This window comes from Oryzias melastigma, linkage group LG17 (assembly GCF_002922805.2).
Source record: "Oryzias melastigma strain HK-1 linkage group LG17, ASM292280v2, whole genome shotgun sequence".
In the NCBI taxonomy this organism is placed as follows: Eukaryota; Metazoa; Chordata; class Actinopteri; order Beloniformes; family Adrianichthyidae; genus Oryzias; species Oryzias melastigma.
Window position 1 is genome coordinate 9,541,038 of NC_050528.1, and position 17,010 is coordinate 9,558,047.

The 17,010-nt window shown below is 37.4% G+C and overlaps 1 protein-coding gene across 4 annotated transcripts in view; it reads right to left on the minus strand.

Annotated features, from left to right (window-relative positions):
- per2 (period circadian clock 2) overlaps positions 1-16,411 on the minus strand; it is a 40,511-nt gene extending 24,100 nt beyond the window's left edge. For 2 of the 4 annotated variants that reach the window (XM_024273150.2, XM_024273146.2), the window contains exons 1-2: positions 16,194-16,411; positions 7,105-7,661 (exon numbers count right to left, since the gene is read on the minus strand). In XM_024273150.2, coding sequence (XP_024128918.1) covers positions 7,105-7,544 — 440 coding nt within the window. In that variant the 5' untranslated portion in view covers positions 7,545-7,661; positions 16,194-16,411. The remainder of the gene's footprint in view (positions 1-7,104; positions 7,662-16,193) is intronic. The other 2 variants (XM_024273148.2, XM_024273149.2) reach the window with 1 other exon arrangement.
- Positions 16,412-17,010: the final 599 nt, after the last annotated feature.

Here is a 17,010-nt window from a genome sequence, read left to right on the forward strand (position 1 = left end):
AATAAGATGGACCACTAAGATTTTATTCTAATTTTGTTCACATTTTGTTCTAAAATGAGTAATTTCCATGTTTTTAAATAAAATAAATCACAATTAGGTACACAAAAACTAAAAAACACACAAATAATTTGCTAAAACAAGTAAAAAATACTTATTATTGGGCTGACTAACACTCAGTTTGAAGTTATTCTGTCTAACGAATAGCTTTTTACCTTATTTTTCCCTTATAAATGCTTCTGGTAAACTCCTTGCTTCTGGATTTTGTTATCTTATTGTAAGATTTATGTTAATTAAAAGTCAGTAACTGCATGGACAAATACATTTAGTGATTTTCTTCTGTATTTTTTCCTATTTTTAGGGAGACTCTTTAGAAATATGCAGCTTTAGTTCATGACAACACCTTTTCAGGAAGGTTTTCAATTCAAAAACAGATCTACAATGTCCTATTAGATATTCAATTCTCTTATAAAGTTTAGGAGAAGGTAAAAGTTCTGCACTAGAGATATAATGTGTGATGTAAGGCTCTTTCCTCTGCAGTAATACTCTACTATCAACAGCCTCAGACACAGTGACTCACTACAACAACGCTTACCGTGTGTCATGGATTTAACTCGGCTTAAGAAAATACCAATCACCTTTAAAAAAAACTCTCCAAGCATAAGTGGGTCTTTGGTTTAGTCGATATAAACAGAAGTTCTTACAAACGCCGGAGCTGTTTTTAGACTTGAGAGACCGAAACATCTTATCCTTGACCGTGTTATCGTAGAATTTATTTTTTCTTTTAGCTCTGGCCTGTTAAATTAATACATTTAACCACAAAAATGTTGTTAAATAAATACAGAACATTAAAAATGGAAGAAATTGAGACTAAATGAGCTGATTACTAAGAAAATCATCAGAAAACATTTTGTTTATAATGATCATTTCAGCCACTTTACATTGAAATGATCATGAGCAAATGTTTTTTGTGCATAAGTGTTATTTATACAGTAGGTAATTTAAAGTGTTTGTGAGAAAAATACTTTTCTTCTGCCAACTCCTTTTCAAGCACATTTTTTTGTTATATTGTAAATTTTTATTTTTAATCTTTTGTGTTTATTTTCATTTTGTGTTTGAAACAAAAACAAAAAAACAAAAAAAAGCATTAATCCTGTACTTAATGTACTTAATTTAGCAAAAAAACTAGATTTATTTTTCATAGCTGGACATAAAAACAGGCATCAAGGGGTTAAGAATAAGCCAATGCTCCGGAGCTTATCTCTAAAAGTCTTTGGTGACAAAAAACAAAAAGTTTTCACAATTAAAGACAAAAAAAACCCTTCAAATTGTCAAATTGTCATCTTCAAGTAAGTTATTTAACCTGATGAACAATCTATGCTCCATAGAATCTACTGGGTCAAATTTGGCTTTCTTAAATGTATTTATTTTTATTTTTAATTTAATCGTAGCTGCTGTTAATTGCCTATAAGAAAATTGCTCTTAGATTTCATGGTTAAAACAAAAACAGGAAAAGTTTGTATGTGACTTCAGTGATTAGCGCAGAGAAGGAAGCCCTCATTCCGCTCATCCGTGAGGTTGTAGTGAGCAGAATTAGGCGACGAGCTTAACCGAGACTATTACCAGCTCTCTGAGAAAATGACTCATGTGCTCTACAACTCCAGCTACTATAAAAAGCCTCCTTAGCTGCCAAGAATAGAGAACATCTTCACAAATAGCTTCCTAAATCGCATCTAATTGGATCCCAAATAGCTTTCAGTCCCAAAGAATGCAACAGCTGTTTTAGACCAGACAGTCTGTACATGTATTACTGTTACCTGGACTAATCGACTGCAGAATTACTTTGCAGTTTTAAGCCAGGATGCTCCGAAAGCGGAGAGACGGGCGATGTGTGGAGACCTGCCACTGACAGATTGTGTTTGTCCGTTTGGCTTATTAGGTTTAGGAGTCATGACTAACAGAGAAAATACCGCATATGAATATGGCAAAGAGGAGCCGCCGTCGGCTGCTGTGTTTTTCCACTATGACTAGAGATGAAGGAGATCATTAAAAGGCCAAAGGAAACCATCAGCAATCAAACTCCTCGTCTGACAGAGACATAAACTTCACTGTTTAGAAGCAATTTTAGCAGGAGCTAGACAACAATTTACAAAGACATCGTCAGACTCCAGTGAAATGAAGGGTTTGTTAAATTTCTTTAAATTTCCTGACGCCTTTTGTTTGGTTGAAACGTCAAACCAAAGTGAGAACATTGACTTTATGACAGTAAAGTTAAACAAAGTTTACATGAACAGGATTGAAAATGATGATTTCCATTGATAACTTTTGAACATTTTAAGATGTTAAACTGCCTTTACGGGGGTGAGAAACAGGTAAACCTTTACGGGGCGCACTAGAAATGTTAAAATCATCGATCGGTGCACATATAGAGTGAAAATATTTTCCATGCGGGTGTCAGGTTGCAGCAACAAACACGTAAGCACCACATAAGGGTAAGTAAGAGGGAAGTAGGTCAGATGCAGGCATGTCACACTGGTTTATTTTTTTCCCCAACTCCTCCAAACGCTGCACAGGGAGCCTATTAGTGCTGTTGAAGTGAAAGGTGGATGTCCCTGGCTGTTAGAAATCAGACAATCAGAGTATTGTTAGAAATAATTCCATTAATTCTTTCAATCCACTCAATTTAATTGAATTTTGAGTTTACAGATTCAGACACATTTGTTTAGAGATACATTAATAATCTACTATATGTTTTTGATATATTTATATTAATCTGATACAGTTCCCATTCTGTAAAATATAAAATAATGAGATTTTTTAATATTATACAGTGTTACATGGATTTTCTAAAGGAGATGTTGTAACTAAAATATTCAGATCATTAACATTGTAAACAGTGCTGCTTCTCCTGGAGGCGTTTCAATTTGGCCACTAGGTGGAGCTAGCGATATAATAGTACACTTAACTCAAGAAGAAGACGACAGTATGAGGGAAAAAAACGAAGTTTTAGACCACAAATAGTTACTTTAAAAGTTATTCCCTTAAAGAGTTTGGAAAAATAATGCCTGTAAGTAAAAAAAAAGATGTTAATTTAGTCAGGAATGTATGTTTAGGTCGACCGAGCGTTAGCATTAGCCGTCCTATGGGAAATTCAATTAAATGCTAGCATAAAGCTAGCAGACTTTAGCTTTATGTGCTAAATCGATTTATATTTTTATGAATCAATTATTAATCTATTAAGCTAAAATTGGTTCAAATCGATTTCGGTACGGTCCAGTTAATTCTGGCGAGCATTTTTACCCAGTTAACCCTAGAACACGTTTGCTATACACGTTTGCCTGGTAATTTTACCTAATATAACCAAAAACTAGTACTTAAAAAAAATACTTCAAAATGTGACATGATAAATTTGAGTAGTTATTTTTCATTTCTTAACGTGGTTTATGTAACAAAATGGAGAAAAAAAATACAAAGGAAGATCCTAAAAACATGCTTGAAAATGGCTGAAAAATTCAGAATTTGAGAAGAAAAAAATCCTAAAAAAATAAAGAATGATACTGGAGACTGGGCCTTTGCTCCACCCATTCCTGGGACATGTGAGACTTTACTGAGGGACCATGACACTCAGAAAAATGCAACATACTGAAATTAATGTGAATACTTTTGCTCGAGTGAAAGCTGAGTATAAGAAGAGTCTTTTCTTTAGGAAACGCCCATGGAGCTGGTGTTTGCCCTCTGACCTCTCACTGTTAGAGAGCTGCCCCTCCCTGAGTCTGGTACTGAGGGAGGGGGCTTCCTGTTCAAAAGGAGTTTTTCCTCTGATTGTTGCTCTGGGGAGCCAAAAGTCACAATTTATTTTATCATTTTTAATAGAGATTATTATAAATCAAGTATTATTACTGAGCATGACGAAACTTAAATTCCGATGCAGAATTAATTTCTGAAAAAAGGGCAGCTGTAGTGTGGGAGGGATAAGGAGGTCAAAGAAACCGGCAGAGTAAATAAAAAAGAGAAATGTAGGAGTGGAAGAGCTGTTGCGTGCCGATCTGATCACACAGGAAGAAGGGTTGACTTAGAGAAAAGAAAAAAAAATCTGGATTATGAAGATCAGTTAAGTGAGTCAGACGGGACAAAGTTAAGCGTGAACGTCAAAGCGTGAGAGCGTGGAGCTCCACCCAGATACATAGAGATAAAAACTCCACGTCGCCATGGCAACAGCAAGGAGTTGACCAGCGTGACGCAACCCATCTGGCATTGATCTTCCGGCCTTCTAACTCTTTTTTTCCCTCCTTTATGGCCATCTCCCTCCCTAGCTGCACTTTCGTCTAAAAATATCAGAGTTCACTGTAGACTCATAATTTTTGAGACTTTTCCCAAATGTTCCGTTCGAAGGCTGACTAGATTTAAACTCCACTGCTCGCATTTGACTTTTATTTGAAGTTTGAAAGTTACCTTAAAGGTCTAAATAAGAAAATAACTTCACTTAGCTGACAGTTTAAGGGATTAAAAAGCTTAATGTTTTTTATTCACAATGCAAAAGAGTAGAGCTGCCCCGATTAGTCGACTGATCGACGACTAATCGACTATTAAAGGAGTCGACGACTAATTAAATAGTCGATTAGCTGTTACATTACATTATATGGAGTCAGAGTGCAGTAAAGTTGAAAGTTATAATGGCATTATGCTAGCTTTTTGGACTATTGTGGCATTTATTCATTTTTGGGGGGATATTTTTGAGTTTAGCTAATATTTTAGCTACATGCTAGCTCTTTTGGCTAATTTAGGATTTTTTCTGGTTTTTAGGCTAATTTGGAGTTTAGCCAATATTCCAGCTACACACTAGCTATTTAGGCTAATTTTGCCTTTTTGGTTTTTTAGGCTATTTTAGAGTTTTGCTAATATTTCAGCTGCATGCTAGCTGTTTTGGCTAATTTAGGCTTTGTGTGATTTTTTTTAATGGTTAGCTGCATGCTACCTATTTTGGCTAATTTGGCATTTAATTAATATTTTAGCTGGCTATCAGCTTCAGCGTTCTCACCTATTAGCTTCAACAATTTCAGCAATCAATTTTAGTGATTTTAACAATCAACTTCAGCCTTTTTGAGCTATCAGCACTAACATCTTCAGCGACCAAATTTAGCTTACAACATTCACACTAGCATTATTGCAGCTTATGCTATATATCTAGTTTAAAACATGTAAAACATTGTTAAACATTTCATGAAAATGTAAAAAAAAAGGTTTTGTGGATGCCTGCAGGCTGCCAGCTGACAAAAACAAGCGCTGACGGCTGACGGCAGCTGGCACAGACAAGATCTGACTCACTTGAGTGTCATGGTGGTTGGCACCAAATCTAGTTTAGAGGGCGATAACCCGATTGTATTCAAAGCGAATAAAGCTCAACAGAACCTCCTTCGGCACTTTCAAATACAAACAGGATGCGCAGGTTTACCTTAAAGGTCGTCATTGCTCAATTGGGCGGCGGGAGTGCCTTTAAAAGCCCTGGCATTTAGAAACCATTATTCAAATTTCAACCTTGCGGGGGAAGACTTGAGAGGAATCAATAAAACTGGTTCAATTATGTTCAAATGCACATCCGGGTCAGGAGTTTACCGTCGAGGACGGGAGCTTCGGCTCATTTGCATAAAGACATTAGTCAGCGTAGACGAATACATCCGGTACTCACAGATGCATCTGTGTTTTCGTGACAGTGGTAGACATAATTCTAAATGTTCTGGTGTGAGCAGGAGGACAGATGGAAGATAGAATAATAACAAAACAAAGAGAACATTTGCAAAAACAGCAACTAAACACACTTATTTCCTATAAATATTAAAAAAGAACTGCTACTTTATGTGATTAAAACATTTATATTGTTAACTATTTCATACTTGCAAAAGTTTTAGATATTCAAGATTTTTAAGTGGTTGACATCTCTTTGCAAATCAGAACAATTTTTGTTTCATTAAGATCTAGAATCTAGATATGATTGTTGAAAAGTTTTTGCTCCATAATCTCACCTATAGAAAAACTTGATTTAAGACTATAAAAAACCCACAAACTGGACTAAAAGTTTTGGCTTATTTTTTTAAGGATGCTGTTTTAAAGTTAATTAAATTTTGACAAGTTAGACTAAAATTCATTTTCATTATTTTTGAGTTTTGATTTACGTTCCAAGAATATTTACTAGTTTAAGATTATATGAGATGGACCAACTTCTACTAAAATGGTGTTTTCATTTTGTTCACGTTGTTCTAAAATGAGTCATTTCCACTTGTTACATTATGTTTTTGTCACTATAATCAAAATAAACAAAAAAAATAAAAATAATTTGCTCTGAACCAGCAAAAAGTACTTATTTTGAGCTTATTTTTCCCTTTTAGAATGGTTGTGTGAACTAGATTTAGATTTATTACTATAAGATTTCTTATGAAAAAATGACCTTCTGTGTGAACAGATAATTTTACTACTTTCTAATGATGTTCTTTTCCAACTGCGTCAACAGAACGCAGCTGTTTCAATGTAAGACATGCAGGCATCAACCACAAAAATCAGACTAGTTTCCTCAGTCTTTAACCGATTGTCACAAAACATGGCTCGAATTAAAGCTTAGAAAATTTACATTTTTATTATCTTATTTTAATTTTTATAAACTAAGCTGTAAATAGTGTAAGAACTGCACCTTCTAGTATTACAGCTACATAAAGCTAACCTGTCAATCATAGATCTAAGCCACACCTCCACAGCTCAGTCTGGCTCCAGTAGCTCCGCCCCCTTTTTGGGGGCATTTTTTAAATTTGGGCTGAGAATGGAGTTATGGAGAATGTATTTTTGATTTTTTCATATGTAATGGTCGTCCATTTTGCTGATTTGACACTCTTCTAAAGTCCCCCCACCCACCCACCTCCATGTAAAATATTCCAGATCTGGCATTGTTCCTAGATTACTCCAATACTCCATAGTACTCCACACTACACAGTACTGTGGATTACTCCACAGTTTTTTCCACTTTTGTGCGTCAGAGGAAAAAGCTCACTAACAGCCATAAAAAAGCCTTCCAGAAACAACAAAGCACATCACTGTTGTCGCTCTGTCAACAGCGCTTACCTTTTATGGCTTCCAGAGGACTCCAGCAACGCCGAGTCCTTGCTGTTGCCATTGGAGCTGCCGAGCGACTCGTGGCTGTGGCTTTCGTTTCCGTTGCTGTCGTTTCCATGGCTTTCATTGCCGTGCGATTCCGTCCCACTCCCGCTGGACCCGCTGCTCTTCATCTCCATGTCCTCTTCGGGCAGCAGCCGGGAGTGCGGGTTCTTGCGGATGTTGCGTGGTGAAGGATGGGGGTCCTGCCCGCTGCTGTCGCTCCCCTCTGAGGGAAGGCCCAGGTCGGGCCGGGCTTGGCCGTAGGCGCTCAACCTGTGCAGCTGCGCCACGGAGGCCCCCCTCGGGATGGAGGTGGTCCCGGAGGTGGACGCTCTGCAATCTGAGGCTGCATCTTGGTCCTCCTGCGCCGAGAAGCAATAGAGCTTGGAGTCCGAATCCTCTGACATGAGTCGGGGTTCTGCCCTGGGCTGGTTCCAGGTCACTCAACAGGAAGATGAAAGAAGGAAATCACCCCATTTTCATGAGGGTGACACTGAAGGAAATGCGAGATGAAACAAATGGATCTGTGGAGAGAAGGAGACAAGTTTTTAAAAATTTAACCAGCAGTTTTACTAAAAATGCAGGTGGAGATGAATGAATTCTTTAGAAAACACTTATAACCAGTAAGTTAGAACGGAGTAGAGGTGACAAATGTTTTCAATCTCTCCCCAAATCCTGCAGACTGCACAAAGGGCCTGTTGGTGCTGTTCCCAGGATAAACGTGCACTCTCTGCACGCTCCTTCATTCCTAGCATGCAGCACGTCAGTAGCTAAACAGTCAGGCTGCATGCAAGGAATTTAAAAGCATTCAAGCGTTCTCGAATGTTTAGTGCATTCAAGAACGTGTAAAACGAAGGTTCTCGAATGCAGAATTAGCCCACGACGTTCACAATGGACAAGCATGGAGGGACTTCTTCTACTTTTTATTTATTGTTTACTAGCACACGTCTGCCATCTACATTTCACTAAAAAATGAACTTTTGATGTTTTTACTTTTACTAAAATGCATTTTGTTATTTTTATTTAACTTTTTGATTTTTCATGCATTGTACAAATATTACTAAATACATTCAATATTTTGCTTTGACAAAATATTGGCAGATTTAGTGATACCATACATATCACAATATAGTATGTGTCTCACAATACGATACATATCACGATATATCCTAAGACAGAACAATTTATCACTTTTTTTTAAAGAGTAGGCTATCACTTAAATAAAAAACTCTATTCCTGTGCCTTTCGTGGGATTAAATGATAAAAATGTATTGTATGTAATGATAACAATGCTAATTGCAACTGTATTTCATAAATAAGTTGCTTTAACCCAAGCAAATTATGGTGCTTTTCTTTTGGTAAATGAAGAAATATTTGTTCTTATAGGGAACATTGTTTGATTTCTACCACAAAATATTTTTTAGTGTAGATTTAATGTGGAATAAGGAAATGAAGTGGTTTTTATTTCCAACATTGCTAAATGTATCTTCTCCAGTACTTATAAACGGTTGTTGTTGCGGAGTAGAGCTGTTTAAAGAGGCTCCGTGTTCTCTGCTGCCAACTAGTGGTTGGACGTTTAAGTGTAACAAAATAATAAGACACTGAACAACGTTTGCTAATAAATAATGAATTAAATATCTTGGCAGCATTTTAGATTAATACAAGTATTGCCAAAGGAAATATTGCGATATATCCCTAAATCAATTTTTCCCTAGATCCCTACTCCATACTTCACGAGTGTGTGCCTTACAAATACTTCATGATACACCACCTTATGACTTCCTGTGAGCATCAAGCAAACTTAAGATGCAGTTGTTCCTCTCTATGAGCCTGAACAACCCAAAACCCTCGGCATCCATGTGACTAAAGGCTTTACTGTCTGACATCTCCAACATCATGGGTGAAACCGTGATCTCTGAAGGTGCTGCACACCCCTCTCTGACGTGCTGAGAGACTCTCTGGGTCAGACAGAGTGACCTTTAAAACCAGCACTCATCTCAGCACTCTCACTCTTCTAAGGGAGTTTTAGAGCAAACATTAGGCGAGGTTCGTCTGATGCGTCTGTAGGTCACGAGTGGTGGAACTTTGTCCTGTTTTCCAAAGCCTAAAGCGGCCTGTGTGGCACCAAAGCTGAACTGCCCTACAAAAAAATCAACCCTAACTAAAGCGTCCTGCTGTTCAACATTTTTAAAAAAAGGAACTATGATCAGATGAGGAAACCAAAGCTAGTAAAATGACTGTAAAACGGCTTCAAAAAGAGTGAAACTTTCAACAACAACAACAGCAGAGGGTTGGACTGAATAATTATGCAGGAACTGAAAGCTACAATCTTAAAGCCTTCGACCACCATGAATGTAATGCATGCAAATCCAGACTCTTGGGATAAATGCTGGTGCTCCATGCAGCCTTAGTCCATAATGACACAGTTTGTACTCATTATACTGAGATCAAACGTTATCAGCTACGATCAAATACAGTTTCTTTTAACCTCTTCAGCACCAAAATCTGCACAGAAAATAATTTATAAATCAATTTAATACAAAATCCAGGCAAGCTGTATGGAAGACCAAAGATGCCTCCTAAAAAAATGAAATGATTTGGATTTAAAAATGTGAAAATATATTTTTTTATTACAAATTAAGGACGTATTCCTAATAAGGTCTATAAGTTTGTAATGAGAAACACTCAATAAAGTGATTGATTTAATAATTTATTTGATAATATATTCACAAGAAAAACTGACATAATTACAATTTATTTTTTAAAGTCCCATCATCATAATTAGACATTTCTCATCTGAGTATTTTTTAAAATATATATAAATTTAACATTTAAAATGTGATTAAAATTATGTTTTTGGTGTTTTTAACATTTTTTGTGGCATTTTTCTGATGATGGAGAACACATGTTAAGAAAATTTAACTTATAATTACATTTCGAAGTTTTTCTTTATTCAATTTTTTTGTGAATCAGAAGCAGATGAAAAAAAATAGGTTTAAAAAACCGTTTATTTGTAACATAAAAAATACGACGGGCTCCCTGCTCCACTTAAACAGAGAGCTCACAGCAGCAAGAGGGCGGGGTTTCTGTGCGCCAACAGTCCCGCCCACAACTCAGAAGCAAATTTCTTATGAGCTACTGCCGCTCTGGAGAAATTATGTCCCAAAGAAAACAACATAATCATAAATCAAAATTAAAAGACCACTAAGAACGATTTTAGATCAAAAGATGATCAAAGTGGGTCTTTGAACTTTTTAATTTAGCAGTTAAACAAGCTAAAAATGTTTTTTTCAGATTTGCATCACAGTTGTGTTTTTTGAAATCATAAAATTTGAATCAAATCCATGTATTTGGTTCCTAATTGTATAAAAACCCTAATAAACTTGGATCAACTTTCCATGTGGAATGTCACGCCCGTACTTTAAACTAAAAGATTAAGAATTCTTTTCTATAAGCCATGAAATGATAAAAAATGGCCTCCTCAAATCTGAGATCTTAATTCATCTGAGATTCATTGTCCTACGACTTCACTCTCTTCAACGTTTTCCCTTCAAGCTCAAACACGCCGGAGCATTCTGACGTCAGCTGCCTGTTGTGCGTCACTCCCGTTTGTTTTGGATGGAGGCACTAAGGATGTGCTGACAGCGGAGTTAAGACTCTCTGACTGTGTTTGCATAGAGTTTGAAAGAACTCTACAACAAAAAAGAGGAAAAAAAAACTGTCGTAGATCTGTCAAATCTCAATCGCTGATTCTGCATGTTATGGAATTTATTTCTACAACGGAGCAGAAAATAAGAAGATAACCTGTTTTCATTGAAAGAAGTTGAACATTTCTTGTTGGTTTTCCCAGGTTTCTGCCTATTCTGGTCAATGTTTCCATCCAGATCTTACTCAAGAACTGTGATGATTTGGGGCTGTCGCTGCTGGGCAACACAGACTTTCAACTCCCTCCACAAAGTCTCTGCAGGGTTGAGGTCTGGAGACTGCTGGAACATTCCAGAACCGTGACACGATTTTGATGCAGTCACTCCTTTGTTGTCCGGGTGATGTGTTTGAGATCTTTGTCGTGTTTTTTCATCAGTTCATCTCAGTTCAGATGAACAGTCTTGGTGTCCTGAGATAGCTCTTTGGTAGAAAAGTTGACTGTTTTAGTCTTTTGTACAGTTAACCAATTCAAACTAAATTCAAAGAAGTGATGCTTGTTTGTTGGAGCTTAATTACTTATTTTCTGCACAAATATAGACATAGATTATTAAAAATCATACAAAGTGATTTCCTGGATTCTTTTTTTACATTCTGTCTTTAACAGTTTATAATGAACATTACAGACTATATTCATCTTTTTGCAGAATCGGTGACGAACAAATACTTATATTGTGTCTGAACATTTCCCTTTTCTTGCATATTTATTAGCTTTAGTCTAGATTCTCTTTGGGGATGAATTAAGCATTTCAGACTGAATTTGCAAAATCCACGCTTGTTCTGGATTTAAGCAACCCGACCCATGGTCATTCCTTCAAAAATAGAACATTCCAGAACCGTGACATGCCTTTTATGCAGTCACTCCTTCATTGCCCGGGTGATGAGTTTGGGATCCTTGTCATCTTTTTTTCATCGGTTCATCTCAGTTCAGATGAATAGTTTTGCTCTTGGTGTCCTAAGATAGATCTTTGGTAGAAAAGTTGCAGTCTGACTGTTTTAGTCTTTTAAACATAAAACCAATTCAAACAGGCAGCAAACTACTTCTAAAAGAAGAAGTGATGCTTGTTTGTTGGAGCTTATTTGCTTATTTCCGCACAAATTTACAGATAAATTCATATAAATCAAACAAAGTGATTTCCTGGATTCTTTTTTTTTTTTGCATTATCTTTCTCACAGTTAGAGTTTATAATGAACATTACAGACTAAATTCCTCTTTTTGCAGAATCGGTGACAAATACTTATATTCCCCCACAGTGAGTTTGAACACTTCCCTTTTTCCTGGATATTTATTAGCTTCAATATCATTTAGATTTCTAGAGTGAATTTGCTAAATCCAATCTGGCTCTGGATTTAAGCAACCCGACACCATGGCCATCCCTTCAAAAATAGATTCCAAAACCGTGACATGCTTTTTTATGCAGTCACTCCTTCGTTACCCGGGTGATGAGTTTGGGATCGTCCTCATCTTTTTTTTCATCTATACATCCCAGTTTAGATAAACAGTCTTGTTCTTGGTGTCTTAAGATAGCTCTTTGGTAGAAAAGTTGCAGTCTGACTGTTTTATTCTTTTAAACATATAACCAATTCAAACAGGCAGCAAACTACTTCTAAAAGAAGAAGTGATGCTTGTTTGTTGGAGGTTAATTACTTATTTTCTGCACTAATTTATAGTTAAATAATTTAAAGTGATTTCCTGGATTCTTTTTCTTGCATTCTGTCTATAACAGTTAAAGTTTATGATGAAAATTACAGACTAAATTTATTTAAAAATTAACTAAATTGCAAAATCCACTCTGGATTTAAGCAGCCTGACCCCATGGTCATTCCTCCAAAAATAACTATGGTAAAGAGAAGGTTTTTGGTAATAATTAACAATTCTGCAGGTCTTATCAGATGGCAGAAGCAGTGAGTAAACAGTCACTGGTCTGCTTATCTGTGACCTGCTGCATAGTCGGCTTATTTTCAGTGTCTGCGCTGCTGAGTGAAGTGGGTCAGCATACGGATGCGGCATGAGGTGATGACAAAAAGAGATGTGGGTTGTGAGGCTACCTTCTGGTTTGTTTAGCTCTCCCAACCTTTGAAGGCAGGAAATGCGTCCAAAAAGTCAGAAAACCAGCAAAAAAAAAGTCTGTCATCATTTTAGCAAAACAGAAGCTACTTTAAAAGTCTGAATTTAAAAAAGAAAGAGGAATAAAATGGACTGCCAACGTGTTCTACATCCTCAAAGTCCAAAAGTTCAGGATAGTTTTAGTGCTATGAGACTTTTACCCCCATTGGCACCTCTTCATGGCTCAATGCCACAAGATATAAGAAGGAAGCGTGACTCCAGATTATTGAGGGAATCCATGATTTCAATAAAGATCAGAATAGATATTGATTTCAGGACAGATAAGATGCTAAAATATGCAGCAGTTTATTTGTAAAAATAATGAAAAACTCACAGATTAATTTGCAACTACTTGATTATTTCACACATAAGACTTAAGGGGCATATTTATTTGACAAACTACCCCTAGCAGCTCGATAAAGCCTAAAAAGGTTGCACACAAAATCCATTTTTCTAATTGCACAAACAGGGAAGAGCCGCATTAGCTGCTACTTCCATGCAGAGAACTGACTCATCCATTCAGGCTCAATTACCTTAAGGAAGCCCTTTGACTTTATTTCTCACGTGTGACTTTCTTTCTTTCTTTTTGCAGAGTCATTTCTCAGTCTTAAACTCTGATTGCCCTTGCATAACTTCCTAACCCAGGCCGTGACACAGAAATACGACTGTTGGACTGCTTTTTTCCGGTCAAAGTGCAGAGTGCCGGACTGCCAGCTGCAGCAAACCGGCTCCATGCACGAACACAAAAGGAGCAGATGTTTAACGGCTCAGCGAGAGATCTAACACAATCACCAAGTGCAAACTGCTGAGTGTGCAAACCGAGATTTGATTAAAGGCTTGAATTGGCCATATGGATCTTCTTCTTGCATCATAGATATAAAGAGTTTAGAGGAAATTGAAGAAAAAAAAAGAAAAAAAGTTCAATTTTACATCGTTTTTAAAAAGACAAATGATTAAAATAGCTTTTAATTTAATCGTCTCAAGGCAACCTGCAATGCAGGCAAAAGTTGTATTTAATATTTTAAGTCCCTTCTTACATTATAAAGATAAATGTCGATTTTTCCTCCATAAATTCAGATAAAAAACATTTATAGATGCATAGCTGATTTTTTCTTTATTTCAACAAACTTCTACTGCATTTTACAGTCACACAACTGCAAGGCAGAAATAATAATCATAAAAAATAAATAATTAGGAATTTATTACATTGAAATGAAAAAAATGCTAAAAACATCACAAAAAAACTGGTGCAGAATCATAAGAAAATCCTAAAAATTCACCCATAAAAAGGCTGATAAATTACTTTAGAGCATGAAACAGCAATAAAGACAAAAAGTAATTTGAAGTAATAGGTTTTCTAAGCACTTATATGACACAAAAGAGCTTAAAAGTTGATGTATAGGTCGGATTTAGACCATTCATTCCCATTTAAGTGTTTTTTCTCATCTGCAGCTGAAATCTTACGGCAGATTAAACGTTAATCTCCACCTAATTATTCTCAACCCACATTTATCTGACGTAAAAGCATGCTTATGACAGCACTCTGATGTTATCTAATGCGTCATCTCAACCCTCCTTATACAAGCAATGCCGGGGCTGCTGCTCTATTTTGGAGCCACATGTCGATGAGGAAATCTGCTAAAAACAGTTTTTCTTCATGTGCCGCAGAACAATGAATTTAGATCAAAACTAGCTTAAAGAAAAAAAAAATGAAAGTCCATCTAATGATTTAGCAACTGTTATCAGTCATCAGCTTTGATAAGAAAGAGATTTTGCTTCAGTTTGGATCCATGTCAGCAAAGCTGCTAAAGTGCAAACCACGAAAGTCCACTTTTCTCACGTGCAGGCATCAAGGATTTCTCCGCACATTCTTCAGTTACATTATGGAGCACCAGAACAGACTCGATCCAGTTCGACCATTAGGTCATTGACCTCCTTGAATTCAGTCATAAAGCTCCACCGAGTCACATGCAGACATAAAACTCCCAAACTTTTACTGTCTGGGAGACCAGATGCTGACTGGACTGTTCCTCCCAGCAAACTCAACCTGGAAAAGTTTCCCTTTAAAGTCATTTGAATGTTGTAAATGTGGGTTGAGAGAAATCCGTGAACATGGCAACCCATGGGCAGACTGCCACAGTAAGATAAACACCTCTAAACGACTTCTCCTTGCCAACCCTTGTGTGCGTCAGTCACTCTTACTCCTCCTTCAGCAAACACAAAGGGCAGGCTGAAATTGGCCACATCAGTCTGTAGCTATGATGCAAGTTTATTAACAGGGGGGCGTCTGGATACTGCGTGCTGAAAAGGAAACCGACTTTCATTCCCTAATATATGTCTTTACACTTTGAAGAAAAAGTTTCCCCCAGCTGGAACTTATTTTACGCACTGGGATACCAAGTTGCGCACTCAACTTTTGAATGTATTTTTCCTAATTTATGGGTTATTTTTGCATTTTGCAAGAGTTTATTCTATTTAAGCTGATATTTTTTTAATTCCGATGGGGAAATATGAGAAATGAGGGGGGATTCATTTTACGCATTGGAATAAAAAGTTACGCACTCAGTACGCACGACTTTTACATGTATTTTTCCTAATTTATGGGACATTTTTTGCATTTTGCAAGAGTTTATTCTATTTAAGCTGATATATATTTTTTATTCCGATGGGGAAATATGAGAAATGAGGGGGGGATTCATTTTACGCATTGGAATAAATTTTACGCACTCAGTACGCACGACTTTTACATGTATTTTTCCTAATTTATAGGTTATTTTTGCATTTTGCAAGAGTTTATACTATTTTTAAAGAATATTTAGAGGGGTAAAATATGAGAAACGAAAGCGATGATGCAGCATCGCATACCGTAAATTCCCTAAAGGCAGCTGCGTGCGGAGTCCCGTCATGTGCTGCCGCAGTAGACTTTATGTAAGGCGTTATGCTGGAGTTTTCATGTGACACCTACGCATGGGGGGCACGTCTTCAATACCATCACTGTCCCAAACACTCAGCTCCGTTTCCCCTAAATGCGTCACCTCCACATTTTTATTTTTATTTTTTTTTTATTGAAGAAAAGTTTAAAAACTAACTGCGCGTCATTCCGGCTGGCACGAATGGAGTGCAGTCCCCCCAGTCTAAAAACTGTTCACACTGACATGCAACTTTTCATTTTTTAAGACAGAACACATTACCTAATCGTAGAAGAATACAATAGATGCGCGTCAGAGATGCGTAAAACTCCACTGACCTCATGGAAACAGCTCCTCTGGTGTTGGCGGTGTCAGCCTCAAAACGAGCCTCTGGTGTTAGAAGTCTCTCTGTCGGACTCCCATGGATGGATCAGCGCGCGCTCCGCTGCCCGGCTGCGTCTTTCTCCAGCTCCGGCTGGGTCCACACACTGCCCTGAATCCACAAACGCAGGCAGTGACCTCATTTCCAACTCCTCCCGCTGCCCTGCGCCGATTGGCCCGCTGCGGAGCCACTCTCAGGAACGTCGTGACGCTGACCAATCAGAGGGAGGATGACAAACGAGGGCCGGTGCGGAAACTGTCGCTCCGCACTGTGATTGGCCCGCGGCGCTGTCCGTCTCTTTATGTAAGGGTGTCACCTCCTTCACGTGGGAACCCACGGATAGAGAGCCGGCGTGAGAGGAGCGGGAGCAAATCACTAGCATGCAGCTGCCGGTGAATGAGGCAGCGGCCATGGTTGGTCCAGAGCGGCTCAGAACGGCCCGCTGTTATCTAAACGGTTATACAAGTGTGTGTGCCACAATGTGGTGCTCAGTCATTCACAGAAGTTGAAAAGTTCCTCCGTAGTGACAGAATGTGATATAACTTTGATGCGGAAGCTTATCTAACCCCTTTTTGAAACTAATATCAAATGAGTTTGGAAGTTTAGTAAAACATTGGCAAATATACTATATATATTATAGAGGATATAAAAATAGTTTTTTTAATTGATAAATTATTTTTAGCAGTTCATAATATGCTTAGCTTTAAATGTACATTTTAATTGTGTTAAAGGGCTTTATAAATAAAGGTGATAATAGAGGGGAGGGGCTCTCA